General features: G+C 43.1%; 2 protein-coding genes across 3 annotated transcripts in view; one reads left to right on the top strand and one right to left on the bottom strand.

Annotated features, from left to right (window-relative positions):
• The first annotated feature begins 2,019 nt into the window (after positions 1 to 2,019).
• zar1l (zygote arrest 1-like) lies at positions 2,020 to 3,841 on the top strand. Its single transcript, XM_029518581.1, has 4 exons — positions 2,020 to 2,643; positions 3,082 to 3,174; positions 3,247 to 3,321; positions 3,418 to 3,841. The coding sequence occupies exons 1-4, from the start codon at positions 2,020 to 2,022 to the stop codon at positions 3,559 to 3,561; spliced, it is 936 nt and encodes a 311-aa protein (XP_029374441.1). The 3' UTR covers positions 3,562 to 3,841.
• A 91-nt stretch (positions 3,842 to 3,932) lies between these two features.
• fryb (furry homolog b (Drosophila)) overlaps positions 3,933 to 16,486 on the bottom strand; it is a 46,366-nt gene continuing 33,812 nt past the window's right edge. The window contains exons 48-66 of one of the 2 annotated variants that reach the window (XM_029518579.1): positions 15,853 to 16,051; positions 15,647 to 15,744; positions 15,287 to 15,457; positions 14,112 to 14,252; positions 13,830 to 14,015; positions 13,545 to 13,709; positions 13,024 to 13,098; positions 12,562 to 12,732; positions 12,330 to 12,338; positions 11,696 to 11,890; positions 11,419 to 11,556; positions 11,106 to 11,320; positions 10,269 to 10,473; positions 9,976 to 10,125; positions 9,731 to 9,829; positions 9,187 to 9,270; positions 8,506 to 8,616; positions 7,445 to 7,680; positions 3,933 to 7,047 (exon numbers count right to left, since the gene is read on the bottom strand). In XM_029518579.1, coding sequence (XP_029374439.1) covers positions 6,789 to 7,047; positions 7,445 to 7,680; positions 8,506 to 8,616; positions 9,187 to 9,270; positions 9,731 to 9,829; positions 9,976 to 10,125; positions 10,269 to 10,473; positions 11,106 to 11,320; positions 11,419 to 11,556; positions 11,696 to 11,890; positions 12,330 to 12,338; positions 12,562 to 12,732; positions 13,024 to 13,098; positions 13,545 to 13,709; positions 13,830 to 14,015; positions 14,112 to 14,252; positions 15,287 to 15,457; positions 15,647 to 15,744; positions 15,853 to 16,051 — 2,907 coding nt within the window. In that variant the 3' untranslated portion in view covers positions 3,933 to 6,788. The remainder of the gene's footprint in view (positions 7,048 to 7,444; positions 7,681 to 8,505; positions 8,617 to 9,186; positions 9,271 to 9,730; positions 9,830 to 9,975; positions 10,126 to 10,268; positions 10,474 to 11,105; positions 11,321 to 11,418; positions 11,557 to 11,695; positions 11,891 to 12,329; positions 12,339 to 12,561; positions 12,733 to 13,023; positions 13,099 to 13,544; positions 13,710 to 13,829; positions 14,016 to 14,111; positions 14,253 to 15,286; positions 15,458 to 15,646; positions 15,745 to 15,852; positions 16,052 to 16,486) is intronic. The other variant, XM_029518580.1, reaches the window with a different exon arrangement.

Genomic DNA, 16,486 nt, shown 5'->3' on the forward strand with positions numbered 1-16,486 from the left:
GCAGAGGATAAAACATTAAAACATGCAGATTTAGATTTATAAAGAGTTTTATAAAGAGTTTGGTCTATATGCTCTATATGTAAAGAGCCTTGATGTAACTTTGGCGCTATATAAATCAATCTGATTTGATTTGATTTGATTTCCTCTCTGCGTGCTTGAATGTTTTATCTTTGACATCATTGATGTCCTGTTGTCTACTGCAGTGCATGTGTGATTACATTTTAATAAATGTAACTTTAAAAAATGTTTTCTTTTCTTTGAAATGTGTTCTTTACCACCCCTACACTTAATTTATCCCCAAAAAGTCAAAATTAAAACACTTTATATGTGTGTATATATATATATATATATATATATATATAGGCTACATGTGTGTGTGTGTGTGTGTGTTATTGGCTTTGAGAGCACAAGTTACATTTAATCAACGTTGACTTAGTTTAATGAACACTGTCTCTGTAAAGATAATTAAAATGCTGTTAATTGGAATTTGATATAGTTTGGGAATAATATAAAATACTGTTATATTGATGTATATGATTATCTGAATTTGAGTTTTGAGTTTTTGAGCCACTCAGATTTAAAATAAAACTACTATGGATCCTTTAACAAGCTTTACAATAAAAAAAAAAATTAAATTAAGAAAAGTATTTTTTGTAGCATGTGAGGTTTGTAAAGTCAGCATTGGTGATCTAATCTATATCCACATCTTTAAAAAGATACAGGCAGCACCACAGACTTTTTGTTAAACACAGTAAAGCTAACATAAGTAATAGTAACAGTATTACAGGGAATGAAACACAAACACTTTATGAATGACAAAGTGCCATTTTACATGTTGCCTTCACGGTGTTCTCCGCCCTCATTCTTGCTAACCCAGTTTTCCGACGGTTCTTGAACGTATCATCAGGCTGTGTTTCAAGCGAGTTTTTTTTTTCTGTGTATAAAATGATCTCATAAATGAAATAGGGTCACATAAACATAATGTTCTCATTAGGATTACATTCATGTTCCTACTGTGCGAACTATATTTACAATCCATTAGCTGCTCCTCATATTTTAAAAGTGTCTGCCTAATAAAGTGCATTTTATCTCCTCATCCATGATGCAGCCTTTTCACAGACACTGTTTGGACTGAAAATGGAGACGCTCATTTTCCCCTCACTTGTCCTGCTAACCTTTTCAATCATGTAAGACTTTCCTATGCCAGAACATCTGCTTCTCTTTAAGGCTATCTGCTGTCACTGATTTTCCTAAAACAACAACAACAAACAGCCATTTGACTTTAAGAAACGCGTCTTCTTTATAGACCCAGATATGCTTTATTAACCTCAAATCAAAATAAACACATCTCAAGGATCAGCTGCTTGTTTTTCCTTTTTCTGATGTGTCTGTGGTGAACATGAGCTATAGGGGGCGCTCCAATATAATGTTTCAGATAAACTCTGTACTGTTCTGTATTCACTGTACACTGACATGGAAAGAAAGAACATGTACGTTCAATATTTAGCACATTTTCAGAGTAAATTATTCGTTTCAAAGCGTATTTTGTTTTAGCCCTTTGAATTTCAGGCCTGCAGTCATGTGGACAGTGAGCCTTTGCTTTGTGGATTAAACATATTTTATAGGAAAATACTGTAGAAAAAGGGTACAAAACATCAATACAATCTAATTATAGCTTGTTATTTGAAAGTGCACATAATTTTAAATAATATTATGTATTATTTCCATAATCTAAATTATAATAAACTCAACACAGCAGTGAGGTGTTGCCCATTATAGACTTCAAGTGCACTTCAGAAACAGGTTCGTCCTGATCTCTGTGGGTCAGGAGCAAATCTAATATTTCATTTAGATTTAGATCATATTTTCAAACTTGCTGAATAATTCTTCATATTTTTATATATGGCAGCTCAAACACAGCTCACACACTCCTGCTCTCAATTAACCAATCAGTGCTGGAAAAAGAGATGGTGGATAAATCCGAGCTGGAAGGACTTGGACCGGTTTCATGGCTCCAGGATGGAGGGGTTCCTCTCCACGTTCCCACCCTACAACATCTGCGCTCCCCCGGCTCAGGGCGGCACCTGGGCCAAGCGGGACGGCCGCTTTATGACCCCCCAGGGCCTGAACTACCTGGAGCTCTGCAAGGCCATCCTGTCCCAGGTCAACCCCGGCCTGCCCCCTCCACTCCGGAGAGCCGACACCAGAGAGTGCGGCGTGCAGGTGAACGCCAAGGTGGATAAAATCGTGCAGTGCTCGCTGGGACCGAAGACGCTGTTCGGCCTGGAGGGCGACCAGCCCCCGCCTCCGGACCGGAGGGCTCCCGGGACTCCGGATCTGTTCGGACCGGGACGGACGGCGCTGTGCAGCACACCGCCGGTGAGCAACCTCCGCTTCCTGCGGCCGGTCTCCATCTACTCTCCGGTGTTTGACCGCCGGGTTTTCCCGAAGAGACTCGACGGAGGAAGCGAAGGAGAAGAAGAAGAAGAAGAAGAAGAAGGCGGAGGAGGAGGAGGAGGAGGAGGAGGAGCTGCAGACCGGGCCGGGTCCGACCGGGACACTGAGGCGGATCACAGCAACGAGGACGCGGTGAAGGACGTGAAGACAGCCGTCCGTCAGCCCTCCAGGGGATTCAACTTCCAGGTCGGTTTCTCATTCCCACCGGGATAAATCACCCTGGGCCTTCAGAGACGAGCCTCCGGGCCCCTGGAGCCCAGCTTCAGTTACACTCTGGGCTCAGAAATAACTCAACGCCAAACTGAGCTCATGAAGCTGATAAAGTAGATTTCAGGAAGCACGGGACCTCAAAATCAGGCCATATGGAGCCATTCTGACATTAAAGACAGCCGAAGAAGTTAATGAAACGAGGATTTTGGAAGTAGAAGTAAAAATGATTGTCCTGCTTTCCTTTTAAGTCAGCGGATACTGTGGATGCTGCTGTTCCAGGCAATCCAGGCTAGTTTTTGATTTAAAGGAAAAGATTTTCAGGCCTTTTGTGTGTTTTCTCCGTCTTTAATAGTGTAATCAGAACATAACGTCTGCTCAAACTATCACAGTTAATATTTTTGTTTTGAATGTCAGTTCCTGGAGCAGCAGTATGGATTCTTCCACTGCAAGAAATGCAACATCCGGTGGGAGAGTGCTTACGTATGGTGCATCTCTGGAACCAGCAAGGTAAGTGATCTGTTGCAACGTTGCATGTTTACAATAAACTTAATGTTTCAGCATAACATCTTATCTTGTCAGGTGTACTACAAGCAGCTCTGCCGGAAGTGTCAAGTGGGGTTTAACCCCTACAGAGTGGAGCCAATTCTCTGCAAGGTGCATTTACTTCTCTTCCTGAGGCCTAAAATATTCCCTGGCTGGTTTCTCTTGGCTCGTCGGTTCACCTTCCTTTCTTTGTCCCTTCTGTCTCAGGGTTGCTCTCAGACTTGTTGCAGCTGTGAGAAAAAGCAGAGGCACATTAATATGAAGAGGCCTCACCGTCAAGACCTGTGCTGTCGCTGCAAGGGCATGAGGCTGTCCTGCGACGCCACTTACAGCTTCAAATACATTGTCTGAGCCACCCCCCCCCCCCTCCCCTCCCCTTTCCGGGGGCCCTGGTCTGCTGTCACCCATTCCTTGTGTAGCTCTGATGGCAATCGTCACCAAAGGTTGAGGCCGACTTGTTTACCTGTGCAGGTAATGAATGAATGAAGAGACTCTCCAGCCAGTGAGCAGCTGGATCTGTGGTTGTTTGAGAAAACCTTTCAAAAGGGCTCTGTGTCCCTGAATTAATCCATCCTGGTGTGCAACTAAACATGAAAATAATTTTTTGCAAGACAGAAAAAAAGTTCACAAAATAAACACCTGAAATAGAATGTTTTTGTAAATGACTGAATTTACACACCTTCATTTAAAGTGTTGCATCTAACGTGGCTGGATCCATTAGAGCTGTACCAGCTGTGTGTTTGGTCCAGACTGCTTGAACGCAGGCAACATTCAGCTTTTCTGTAATAAAAAAACCTGAATATTATATTACCAACTATGTTCAGTATTGTGGAATTGACGAAAGTTCAGCTGACCCACATGCGTGACTTGTTATATGGATTATAACAAATCAGCAGTTTTCTAATTAGAAATGAAAAGCATGCAGTCAAACCTGATGGCCTAACATGAACGTTCTTTACTGCAAAAGTTTTCAGTGAATCACACAGGAAATGATACGTCTTTACTTTGACAACGACTTGTACAGAGCATCAACTCAAAACAACTTCACAAAGGCTGTAAAAGTATTTACAAGGTGGGGAAAAGAAAACCAGTCTTCATCTAAAAAGCTTTAAAAATGTGCAATTTCTTGTTTGGCATGCACACACACATTTTCCCACACACGGGAGAGGGGGGAAAAAAAAAAAAAAAAAAAACATACCCGCATGAGCTTAAAGCTCCCTTTTGTACCTCATACAAACATCTTTCAGATAAAATATGATTTTCCTTAATAAATATTTCCAACACTCCATACAGTACACAGAAGATGCATGCATGGCAGTTTGATTCGGGAGAACAAACATCAATATAAAACCTAAGTCAAATGAGTGTTTATAGCTGATCAGATATAAATAGGAAAAAGACATTTGTACATCAAAGGGTGGATCACTGCTAAAGAGCTAAATGAGTCACAAAAAGGGCTGACGACAAAGTGTTTGACTTCAGTAGTAGCACAGGTTTTGCTTTGAACGTCAGTGAGTGCTGAATGTCAGCATTCCCTTACTTGTAAGGTAACTAGAAACCAGACAAACATATGCTACTATGGTTGTGTGCCCATAGCTATTAACAGCATACAGACAGAAAGACAAAATATTTCACTGTATTCATGCACCATCCTCTCAGCACGTGAACACACAAGGTCAAAGTGTTTCAGTGTGGGACAGTGAGAGAGAGATACAGTGTTCACACTAATGATGCTTCAGCTAGCCACAGAGGAGTGTGTGTTGCACACAGATAATGAATTTGTCTACCAATGCTTACAACAGTAGTCAGAAGACAAGCTGGTTCACTGATACAGAATATAAACAGAGCAAGGGCAGCATCGGGAATTTTGCACTTGAATATTCTGCATCTGGTCTTTCACAATCAGTCTTTCAGTCAGTCTGGAGAGGTCAGACTTTTAGGAGGAAGGGGGGGAGGACTCTAGTGTACAGTAGAAAGCATTCAACTGGGTCATGCATTGCACAGTTTCCTCCAGAGGAGGCCTCAAAACAGTAGACACAACAGGAGAGAAAAGTTACTCCAGCTTTTGGCTTTTCCTTCTCAGTAAAAGTGACAGGCTTTTCTCTCTCAGTAACAAAACAGTCATGTGACTGCATCTCAGTAACGTGTTCATTTAAAAACGAATACCAAAACTCCTTTTAGTGCAATAGTGAAAACCCTACCAGTGACATCATGTTGCACTGCTGGTAGTTTCCGCATTGTCTCTGGTGATACAACCAGCAAACTATTGTCCTTCCTGAAGGAGGCAGCAACAGTCCAAGTTTAATCATGTCTCCAGTTCTTCCGGGAAGCAAGTACGAAATCTGAGTTAAGTGCCTTCACCGGTCCTCGGGTGCAGAAAAGATCAGATGCTGAATGATGATCATCAAGCAGGACTTAAATAGGAGCACATCAAATTTTACAACATGTGGCTGATAAGCAAAGCTCATACCACATCACTTTAATCAGCGTACAGCAGTTCATAGTATCCAGTGGGTTCATTGACACATCCCATAATGTCTGGGACGACCTTCTGTTCTGAGAAGCGTATAAATTCCTCCATCAGGACTGTCGTCTCCATTTTTTAGATACAGAGATCTAAGGGTTGGTCAGGAATAGTTCATTTCACATGTTTGGATTCGCAGAGGTCGAGATTTCGACATCTCATGTCTGTACATCTGATGGTTCAGCATTCAGGAACCCCCCTACTTTCAATAGGGGCAGGGCAGCGTGCCCCACCTTCCCCAGGTAGCGAGACAAGGGCCTAGCAGCTCCACCGAAGGAGCAACAACAGCCCCACGCTGCAGCCTCTCCTGGACTGGTGGGACAGGGAGGGGGAGGTGGGGGAGGGAGGAGGGATGAAGATGGTTTGGGGCCACGCGTCAGGACCGTGTCGTGGCCCGGGTGTAGAACGGAGCACAGACTGGAGTGTTTATATGGAGAGCGGGGGAAATGGGGGAGATGGGAGCCCTGAGGGTTGACGGGTGATGGGCATGTGTCAGAATGTGTAAGCAAGGTGGGCTCGGAGGCGACAGTCGGCAGCGTGTTGCCGGTCAGAGGTGATATCAGGTGCTTGTTGCTGTGTGAATGTGACAGCGGCGAACTGTGAGATGAATGTCCCCTGAAAGGGCGATGAAGATTAGTGTTGTGATCGAGATAACTCCTCCTCGGCTCTCGTGTGTGCAGCAGTGTAAAATCTGGCTGGCCTGAGGACATCAAGCAGCTGTGTGAAGAGAACAGGTCCGGGGGTTTGGGGAAATCAAGCAGAGCGCCATCAGTTTCAACAGTGGCTGATGAGGTGACCAGAGATGTGTTTGGGTCATGGTCTGAATGTGGTTCTGGTTCTAGTGCTGTGTAGGGCGGCAGGCAGGAATCTGCCTGGAGCTGTGCAGTCGGGGCAGCAGACACACAGGGGGGGGCAACGGCCAGGTATGTGGGTGCTGGGCCTCCTCTGTAGGAGCAGGCTGACAGGGAAGGGAGGGATGCGGAAGGGTCAATGGCTGCAGAGAATGGGGATGTAAGGGTGGGGAGGGAGGGGGTGGGGGGCTCCTGAGGTCCTGTCAGAGGCTGGTCCCAGATACGCTGGAGTCGGGGAGGTAGGTTGTGACGACCCGGTACCCCTGGGCGCGGCGGATCATGTCGCGGATCTCCCCGTTGAGTTCCAACAGCTTGGAGCAGATCAGGCTGAGGTCCTGGCGGGACCCGACCAGGGCGATGGTCCCGGTCTGGCCCAGTGTCTGGTGGCGGAAGTAGATGTTGAGTAGAGTCTGGACCTCGCTCTCTGAGCCGCCACCGAATACTCCACTGGGCCACTGCCTCCTGAAAATGAGACGAAAAGGAGGAAGTGACATGTCAGTTTGATTAGTGTATATACAGACAATAGTGTGTGTGTGCACACGTGACTGTGTTTTCTGGATGAGGCCTGCTGACTTTTGATGGCATGTTGATCACTCATACATTTTTTAGGCCTGTTTATGTCCAATAACAATGCAGCTCCTCAAAACCATGATTTATTTTCACACCACAGAAAAATTGCTACTGTTGAACACACTTAGTAACACACAGTAAAATGTTTCATAAACTGATCCTTCAAACACCTTCTGATAAGAAATTTCAAAGCCAGGAGTAATTCTGATACTGGGACATCAAAATATTTCTATTTGAGGATATTGAAGACCTAAAAATAAACTACTTGATGTTGCTGGGCGTCACTTACCTGCACTCCTGGATGTAGCGCACAGCTTTGGTGAACTCGTGGTTCTTAAGGCACTCCAGTATAGCCTGCACGGCTGCCTCTGAGGTGGGGAAGCTGGGCACGACCATGGCTGCCACCTGGTTGGCGTGTGCATGAGTGTGAGCCAAGAGCTTGTGCTCCAGGTCGCTGGCTACAGCTGCCTCTGCTGCCTGGAGGCTGGTCTTCAGACAAGTGAGCTCTCGAGACATGTTCAGCAGCTACGTGGTGGGAGGGAAACAGACGGTGTTTTCATGTGAGCTTCTGTGAAATTGATTCAATACCCGAGATTGTCTCTAAGAGATAGACGCGTGAAAACATGTTTCTTTACTTCCACAACATTTTAAAACAGACACAGGTATCTACAGCAATAATAGAACCTATTTTGCATTTGCTGCCAATACAAGCCAACACAATCACTTTTACTGGGTCACAGATGTGATGTTTATGAAAGTCACATTGTATCATACAGTCCGGTAAAAAAAAAAAAAAAAAAAATCACTAAATTGCAGTTCAGAAAAAGATAACACTAATAATCTAAACACGTTTACACTTCAGAAATTCAAGAAGTATTTTCAGTGTAACAGGGAGTGGCCTAATTTAAAATTTAATTGAAAGAGAAAATAATTACATCTTTTGTACAAACAGGAAACATCAGCCACCCCACACCGTACTCATGTACACAAGTCTGGTTTTTAAATGTCCTTGTATGTCATCAGATTAGCTTAATGTCAGAGAAATTGTAAAGTTCGTCTCTTTGACACAACTCAGTTATGAAACCATCACACACTGCGGTCTTCTTTGTGCCAGGCTACTGACAACACATCAGTTGGATGTCAGAGCTGAGAGTATCAGAGCAGCTGATTTAAATCACACTGTCACACTGCCAAGCATCACACTCTGCCACCATTTCCTTCCCCCATCTTGACTTCCACAGTTAGTTTACCATCTTCAGGTAATTAAACTACTCATTTGGAGCAGGTTTGCACATGTTGTCCTTTTTGGAATTCATAAAATAAACATCACATTAATTTGTGATGGCTCACCTCAGGGACAGAGCTAATGGCGTGAACTTGACCAATGAGCGAGCAGTAGGACTGGAAGAGGAGGAGAAGCTGGAAGTGCAGCTTGTAGAGCCTCTGACAAAGCTCCAGTTGCTAGAAGACAAGAGTCGAATTCATTAGTAAGAGAGAACACAGAGCACAGCCACACACGCTCAAGAGTAGGAATCATACATACGCTCACATGCAAAGAAATTCAAACGCACACTAATGTGACTAGACAATTGTCTTAAAATCAACTTGTTCATTTCAGAAGAATCTAAGGCAGTGAAGTGAAGAAACTTGTAAGAGAACTTACTGCAAGAGACTCCATTTGCTAGACAGCGAGAGAGCATGTTAGGGCGTCAGAGTGAGGTGAGAGGAAGACAAAGCATCAATCAAACACATGCACAGCATGGTAAAAATCACAGTCACAGCCAGAATTAGTCAACAGTGTATAAAACCTAGCAACTATTCATTTCACTTCATTCTTGATGGAGAAAATCAGGTTACAAAACAAACACGCAGAAAGCGAACATTTCAGAGTGAAAGAAATCACAGAGGAACAAAGAAGAAAGCAGAAACAGAAACACAAAACACAAATGAAAACCTTACCTACATGCTGAGAAGCTGAGCCTGTAAAGCCTGTAAAGTCTAGATATCTGTTTGTTACAGAAACAAATGTACCTTCTCCTCTGAGTCTCCAGGCTGGCAGGTAACCACACTGTCCCCGGGACACCTGGGGAATGTGTCCTTACAGTTCCTCAGCCACTGAGAGAAAATGTTTACATAATAGTAGTGAGGGAACAGGGGGATTGTTCGATATTTTATTGGTTAGTCAAAGATTTGCTGCTAGAATAACATATATTATGATGCAAAACTAGAGTTACTACTTTACAGTTGTATTTTTCCACAAACTAGTTTCAGATTATGATCCTGTTGATGAGTCACATAAAATCTTGACGATTTCTGTGAATTATTGTCTTAATTGCTGTGTGAAGTCTTTGACCACCAAATTCTAATCCCAGTGGACATTATGTGCCAAATATGAGGGTATGGACACAGCCAAGGCCAGGTTTTGTAGGGTCTCTCTGACTTTCACCACCAAAATCTAATCAGTTCATCCTTGATTAAGATTCTTCAAGTTGTTACTGAGATATAGCATCCACAGAATGGCCATAAAAGAAACAAAATGATCACTGAGAGAGTCATCAAAAACAGGATGTGTTACCGAAACAGCAGCCTCTTCTTTGGTGTTGTAGGTATCCAGGTATTCCTGCAGCTCCAACGCACTAAACTTCATCTTTTCAAGGAGACCATAGGACATGATCTAAAAAGTCCAAAAACAAGAAAGGACGTGAAAAACTAGGCTCACCCTCCAAATTCAGCACAAATCCCTCTATTGGCACACAAAGTTGGTACCAAATTTTATAAGCAATCATCCCAAAGTCATTTATATCTGCCTGCAGCGCTCACCGTGTCAGCATCAATGTAGATTGTGGGACAATCTGAGCAAGTGGTTAACATCTGGGAAGACCGGAGAAACTTTGATCCGATGCCCCTTAAGCCCTCTCCGAGGTAAGTGGCAACATCGGTTGTCAGGGTGCAGAATTTACCCTGGATATTCTGGGAAAGGGAGGAATGTTGAGGAATTACTGTACTGTCACACATACACGTAAATAAATCCTCCTGGAGCTGAGCATTTGTTTGACAAGCACAAAAATCTACACCCTCATTGTGATGAATGATACACGTATTCAGTTATTTACCTTAAAGAGCGACGAGAAGACCTGAAAAGTGTAGACGGCGCAGGACCCATCTGAGTCTGTCACAAGCTGGTTGATATGACAGCGCCACGCCTCCTCAGCATCGTCACACACTGTGGGTTGGAAGGCTGCCAAGATGGCGGAGAAAAATGGAGAAGGGGGAGGAGGAAAACCAAGGTCTTCCAAGTCATCTACATCATCACGTAAGCTGTGATCGTTGGGGATGGGAAAGAAATGGGGGCACAAAGAAAAAAAAAAAAAGGTTTTGATAGCTTTCCCCCAAAATAAAAAGGTTTTATAAAAACATCCAGTGCGATGGCTACCCCATGGGATACTATGAGCTGGATTATATGATTTTTTTCTGACTGGATTTGAAAACAACATCCCTCAGGGACCACAGCTAATATAATTCAAATTTGAAAAAAAAAAAATATATAAAATTTTTATATTCAGAGTAATATGATATGGTGATGATATAACGGCATGTAGGGGCCTGAGAAATTATTTTAATTTGTGTTACATATACTTAAAGTATAAAAACGTAGATACTGTCACAAGGTTTAAAGTCCAAAGGCTCCATCGTTATTTTAACGGGGTTTATATACATAAACATTTTGCATATTCCCAGTTGACTTCGTTTTGAACGTAAAATAATAATAATAATAAGTAATAAATTACCAAGGATGTATATACTAATATTAGTATATATATAATATCTGTGGCAGATTAAAATGGTTAGATTGCAGTTTAACTGCGGTCTTATCTGTCAATCTGACAGCTGATAAGTGAAATAATATTCATATTGTTCGCTGTTGCGTTTCTCCTGTCTGTCACATTCACCTGGGCAGACAGTTGGGGTCTAGAAAATCCAGCGGCGGTTGGCAGTAGTCGGGGTTGAGGCTGGGGTCCAGGTTGGGCAGCTGATCCTGAGGTTGCCCTGGCAACTCGAGGGTGAAACTCTCACCACAGTCTGAGCCATGAGGGAGCTCGTTGGTGCTCAGAGACAATTCGTCATCCTGGGCCTGCGTGTCCTCATCCTCACCACACACCCTGCCCTGAGGAGAAAAAAGGTGTTGAATTTCCCTGAGGAATAATGAATGTATCAGCACTAATAAAGAAATGCATATCTTTACTACTGATTGTCATTCCTCACAAGTAAGCCACTGTGATCATCATGGAGGGCTCCGTGGCCCTGTGTGGTGGCATTGAGGGATAGTGGGTCGGCAGAGGTGTCGTAAGAAGTTGATAAAGAATCCGTGTGATTGGTCTCCTCAGATGGAGAAGGGTTAGTCTGAAAAAGGAAAATTAAGCCATGAATATTTAGAATTTCCCCTGATTCTTACAGTTTGGCTCCACAACAGACAACTAAGTTTTTTCAGGCATTACTGGATATTTATGATGGAATGATGTTGAAGTGAAAAACTACACACAAGCTGAGAGTGAGAGAGGCTCTGGCTTGTTGAAGACTCCTCTTCCTCTGACGACTCGTCTGAATCGTGGGGGTCCTCGTGACCCAGGCTGGGGGTGCTGCCTGAGTGCTGACTCTCCTCTAACAGGTCGCCCAGCTCTGTGCTGTCCAGTGATCGCCGACGCACGCCCCAGTTAAAATTATCAACTGTCTCACCCTGGATGAAACACACACGTATACATTGGAAGACAAAGGCAGCGACAGCAGGAGGAGTCATTTACACTTCTGTGAGAAGAAAGTCTTCATGTTAACTTTCAAAATGATGAATAATTGCTGCCTCAGTGACAAGCACATGATGCAAAATGAACTCTTATTCACAGCAAATAAGAAAATATGCTGGAGCAGCTGATTGCATTCAATAATTTACTATCACAAACTTTAACCCAAAAAGACTTTACAATACAATTTTTGTTGATTATAACAAATAGCAGTACTGTCAGAAATGTGGCTTAGCAACCAAGCTGTGAAAGCAAAATGAAGCATGACCAATATGTTTTTCAGAAGGAAACAAAACAGCAAGCAACACCAAAGCGGCAAAAAAACAAAAAAACAAAAAAAAAAAAACTAATACAAGTACTCAGTGTAAGACACCTTACCTGGAGCTCCTAGGTAGCAAAGGGGAAAAGAGAGAGACACAGAGTTAGACAGAGAGGAGACAAGGAGGAGGGGCAGAGAAATACATTTCAAATATATTGATGTTAAAGAAAGACGAGTAGAAAAAACTGAAAGGCAAAATAAAGGTCAAAGAGAAGGAAAAAGGGACATTGCACTGGCATATACTGTAAAAAGTGACCATCAGTGAAATAACCCTGATTTGTTATTGATCACCTCTCCATCCTCCAGCTCCACGTCCAGGAAGTCAAAGTCTCTGAACACTCTGAACTGCTGCTCACTGGCGGTGTCATCCAGCGTGTCTTCCCTGGTTCCACCATCCTCCGATGAAACGCCACTCTCACGCACCTCCATCATGTCCAAGTCACCACACGATGAGAAAATCACCTGACAAGATGGAATTAACAAATGTTCAGATGCTCGATTCTTCATAAATATCTGGAGACCATTTCCCAAGCTTAAATTCTAAAAACACCAGAGGAACTTGAGGCTGGCGCTCAAGTTGTAAATATATTGTTCACTGCATGTTCAACAGTGTGCATGATTTTTTTACCTGCTAAAATATTGCATTTTGAAAAAGAGAGATTGAACACAATTTGCCTAAAGCAGAAGTGACTTTTGTTTGTTTTGTTTCAGTTAACAGGAAAATTGCACAACAGGACGTGGGATGTATCTTACGGATGGGTTCTTGGTGAGTCCAACTTCTTGTCCACAAAGAGACAAAACATTCACCAACTTCTCTCTGGTCCTTTTCTGTATGTCGGAGAAAGAATTAATGTTCATTAGCTCTATTATACTTAACACTGTCCCCTTTAAAATTTCTGGGCTTGTTTGCATTTTCTGATTCTTCAGATGCTTACATAATAGTAAATCAGCTAAGCCTCGTTGATCCAGTAAGTTTACATTCACAATGTTGGCATAGTTTATGCTTGTAATATTCAACTAAGTCAACTACCTGTGACTGATGTCAAAACAAATAATAGGCGTTATTTTACATAGGTATGCTCATGGATATATCAATTGGTGGCAGCACTGATAATTGTGCTTGTCATAGTGTTGCCATATATCTGTCAGTCATAAAGTTAGAATAAACAATGACATACTGTTGCCTTGTAGTTAAAGCGTCATAAGGAAAAGCACATAAAATGGCAGATCTCCCCTTTTAATTTGAACGTGTTAATGTAGGACTCTGGCTTTACTTGAGATGATTGCGGTCGCCTCCAGCTCACAGGCACCAGGATGGTGTTGGAGTTGGAACCAGAGGAAGTGGAGGAAGTACTGCGGGTTACTGCCATAGCTCTGGCCTTCCCCTCTCGACCACCTGAACCCTGGAGCTCATCAAATCGACGCCCAATCACTGGAGTCTGGTGAAAATCAATGATTAGTTTGAACATCACATCAACATTTTGTCTCTAATTTAATTTGTAAAGAAAGCATTACCCTGTCAATTTCAGGAAGTCACTATTATTTTATTGCTCTCTCACCTCAGAAATGTCAAAAGTGAAGTCCAGTGTTTTCCCAGGCAGAGCCTTGGCTGAACTGTCCCACACTCTGCTGACCTCTAGATTGGAAAGGTCACCCTGCGTGTGGCCATACACCGGATGAACTAAGCTGGCAGAGCGTGAGACCACCAGCTTTAAGATGTTCAAAGCGTCTTTCCAGTGCACTGTCTGTGGAATCGCATGTCAAACACATTTATGAGCGAGACAACAGTGTATACAACATCACACGGGGCAGTAGTGACACAAATTCTGTAGGAAACTCACCTGGACAAACTTCTCTATGGTCTTAGTGACATCAGCATTGAACTGTTTGACTTGTACAGCAGTCAGGTCCATGTGGCTGAGCAGACAGTAGATGATCTGGAGAAGAGACTGCTGCATACTGGGAAGGCCCTTATCCAGCAACTAAGAGATGGAAAGAGACATTTAGCTAGTGACAGAGCAAGTATGCACAAAATTTATCTTGCTTAGGTGTATCCAATAGCTAAACCAATTTAGCATTAATCAGCCAATTTAATACCAGGCTGCAGCTTTTACCATCTTGAAGATTATAATGAAAATATTATCTTAATCTTTTATCTATGCTGTCTCTGGTTTGAGGAATTGACCACTGACAAGTTGTCCATATGTCCAGAGAAACTATCCACAAAACCTGTTATCCTAAAATGGAATGAGCTCAGTCCAATACTCACAGGATATTCTGTGAGAGAGAATAAGGTAGATTACTAACAATATTCTAAATATCACAATTCTGTTTGTGAAATTCATGGGCAGCATTTCGAGGTGCAGCCGGGGTGAGGAGGGGTTGCCTGTCCTTTTGGCACCATTGTCTTAAATTCTACAGCACTCAGTGGATCGGTTCGCAGCTGAGTGTAATCCGGCAGGAATGAGGATCAGCACCTCTAAATCTGAGGCCATGGTTCTCAGTAGGAGACCAATGGAGTGCCGACTCCAGACGGGGAATGAATCCTTGCCCTAAGCGAAGGGGTTCAAGTATCTTGGTGTCTTGTTCACAAGTGAGGGAACTTTGGAGCCCAATTTTGACCAGAGAATAGGGGCAGCTTGTGTGGCGCTGCATTCACTGTATCACACCATTGTCACGAAAAGTGAGCTGAGCCAGAAGACAAAGCTCTGGATCTACCAGTCAATTTTGGTTCCTACGTTCCTCCTTCACCTATGGTCACAAGCAATGGACCATGATTGAAAGAGCAAGATCGCAGTTACAAGTGGTCGAAATGGCATTTCTCATTACAGTGGCTGGGGTCTCCCTTAGAGATAGGGTGAGAAGCTCGTCCGGCTGGGAGGAGACCTGAGGGAAGACCCTGGACCAAGTGGAGAGATTATATCTCTCCTGCGACCCAACTTCAGATAAGTGGTTGAAGAAGGATAGACAATATAAACCTCAAAAATTGTCGATAATAAAACAAAACAGTGTTTACCTCAGCCATGTAGGTGACCATGTTAAGTGTGATGTCGGAGAAAGCCTCATGGAGGTAGCGACAAACCACACTGACCCAGGAGAAAGGGTCTCGTGTGTAGGAACGTGTCTTATAGAGAGTCATCACATGGGCCAGATGGGACAGCTTTGTGTTTTTCTCCTCCAAACACACCTGAGCAACGAGAGAGACGAGGAGACACTTAGAAACTGTTTTTAAACTTTTAAACATGGTCTATTCATATTCACATAACTTTTTTTAGATAAACTAATGTCTAATGAGCCTTACTTTACTTAAACGAGCTGGAATAACCCAAAAACAAAAGTAAACTACATGAAGCTCAAGTGAGGAAATCTGTTGTACCTGTGCGATCCTCTCTGCACTCTCCTTACAAAACTGACTTGGGTGGCCAAAGTGCTGCACCAGGTGGGGCAACAGACACAGCACATTCAGAGGGAAACCTGCACATAGAGAAAAGGCCAACCTTCACCACCAGCATGTAGAAATAAAAATGACAGACTTTGTAACTGAGTGGACAAAATGATACACCCACCATTTCCAGCACTTACCTATAGACTGTGAGCTGTCAACGACGGGCACACGAGAGACCGGCGTGAGCTGACAGAAGAGCTGTAAGGTGAGGTCAGAAGTGGCCTGGGAGGTAAAACCTTTCAGCAGAAGCTGCTGAATCCCCGAGAACCCGCTCCACCTCAGCTGTGCCTGCAGCTTCTCTAAGCGTTCACGGTTCTCTGCTCTGTCTAATGGCACCTGAGAAAGAGTTTGGGGAATTTGAGCAAAGCTGGTAACAGCATTGAATATCTGCTTTAAGTGCATTTCTCTAGAAGGTTCAGAGATAATCCAGTTTCGCAGGAATCAATAGCCAGCTCTAGTGCTTATATCTGATCTTGTCATTTTGTTGGATTAATGTGTTAGAAATCTTTAATTTTATAATCCAATAAAATTATTTTCATTCTTTCATTCATCTTCTACGGCAATTTTCCATTTCCGGGTTGCGGGGGGTGCCTATTAACCCAAAACATGATGTCTTTGGACGGTGGGAGGAAACTGGAGTACCTGGAGAAAACCCATGCAGAGAACATGCAAACTCCACACAGAAAGGGAACTGAACCTGTGACCTTCTTGTTGTGGAGTAACAGTATTAATGAGCTGTACTTATTAAGTGTAATTAAACTATAAAACATG

The sequence above is a fragment of the Echeneis naucrates genome, chromosome 14 (assembly GCF_900963305.1).
Source record: "Echeneis naucrates chromosome 14, fEcheNa1.1, whole genome shotgun sequence".
NCBI lineage: Eukaryota > Metazoa > Chordata > Actinopteri > Carangiformes > Echeneidae > Echeneis > Echeneis naucrates.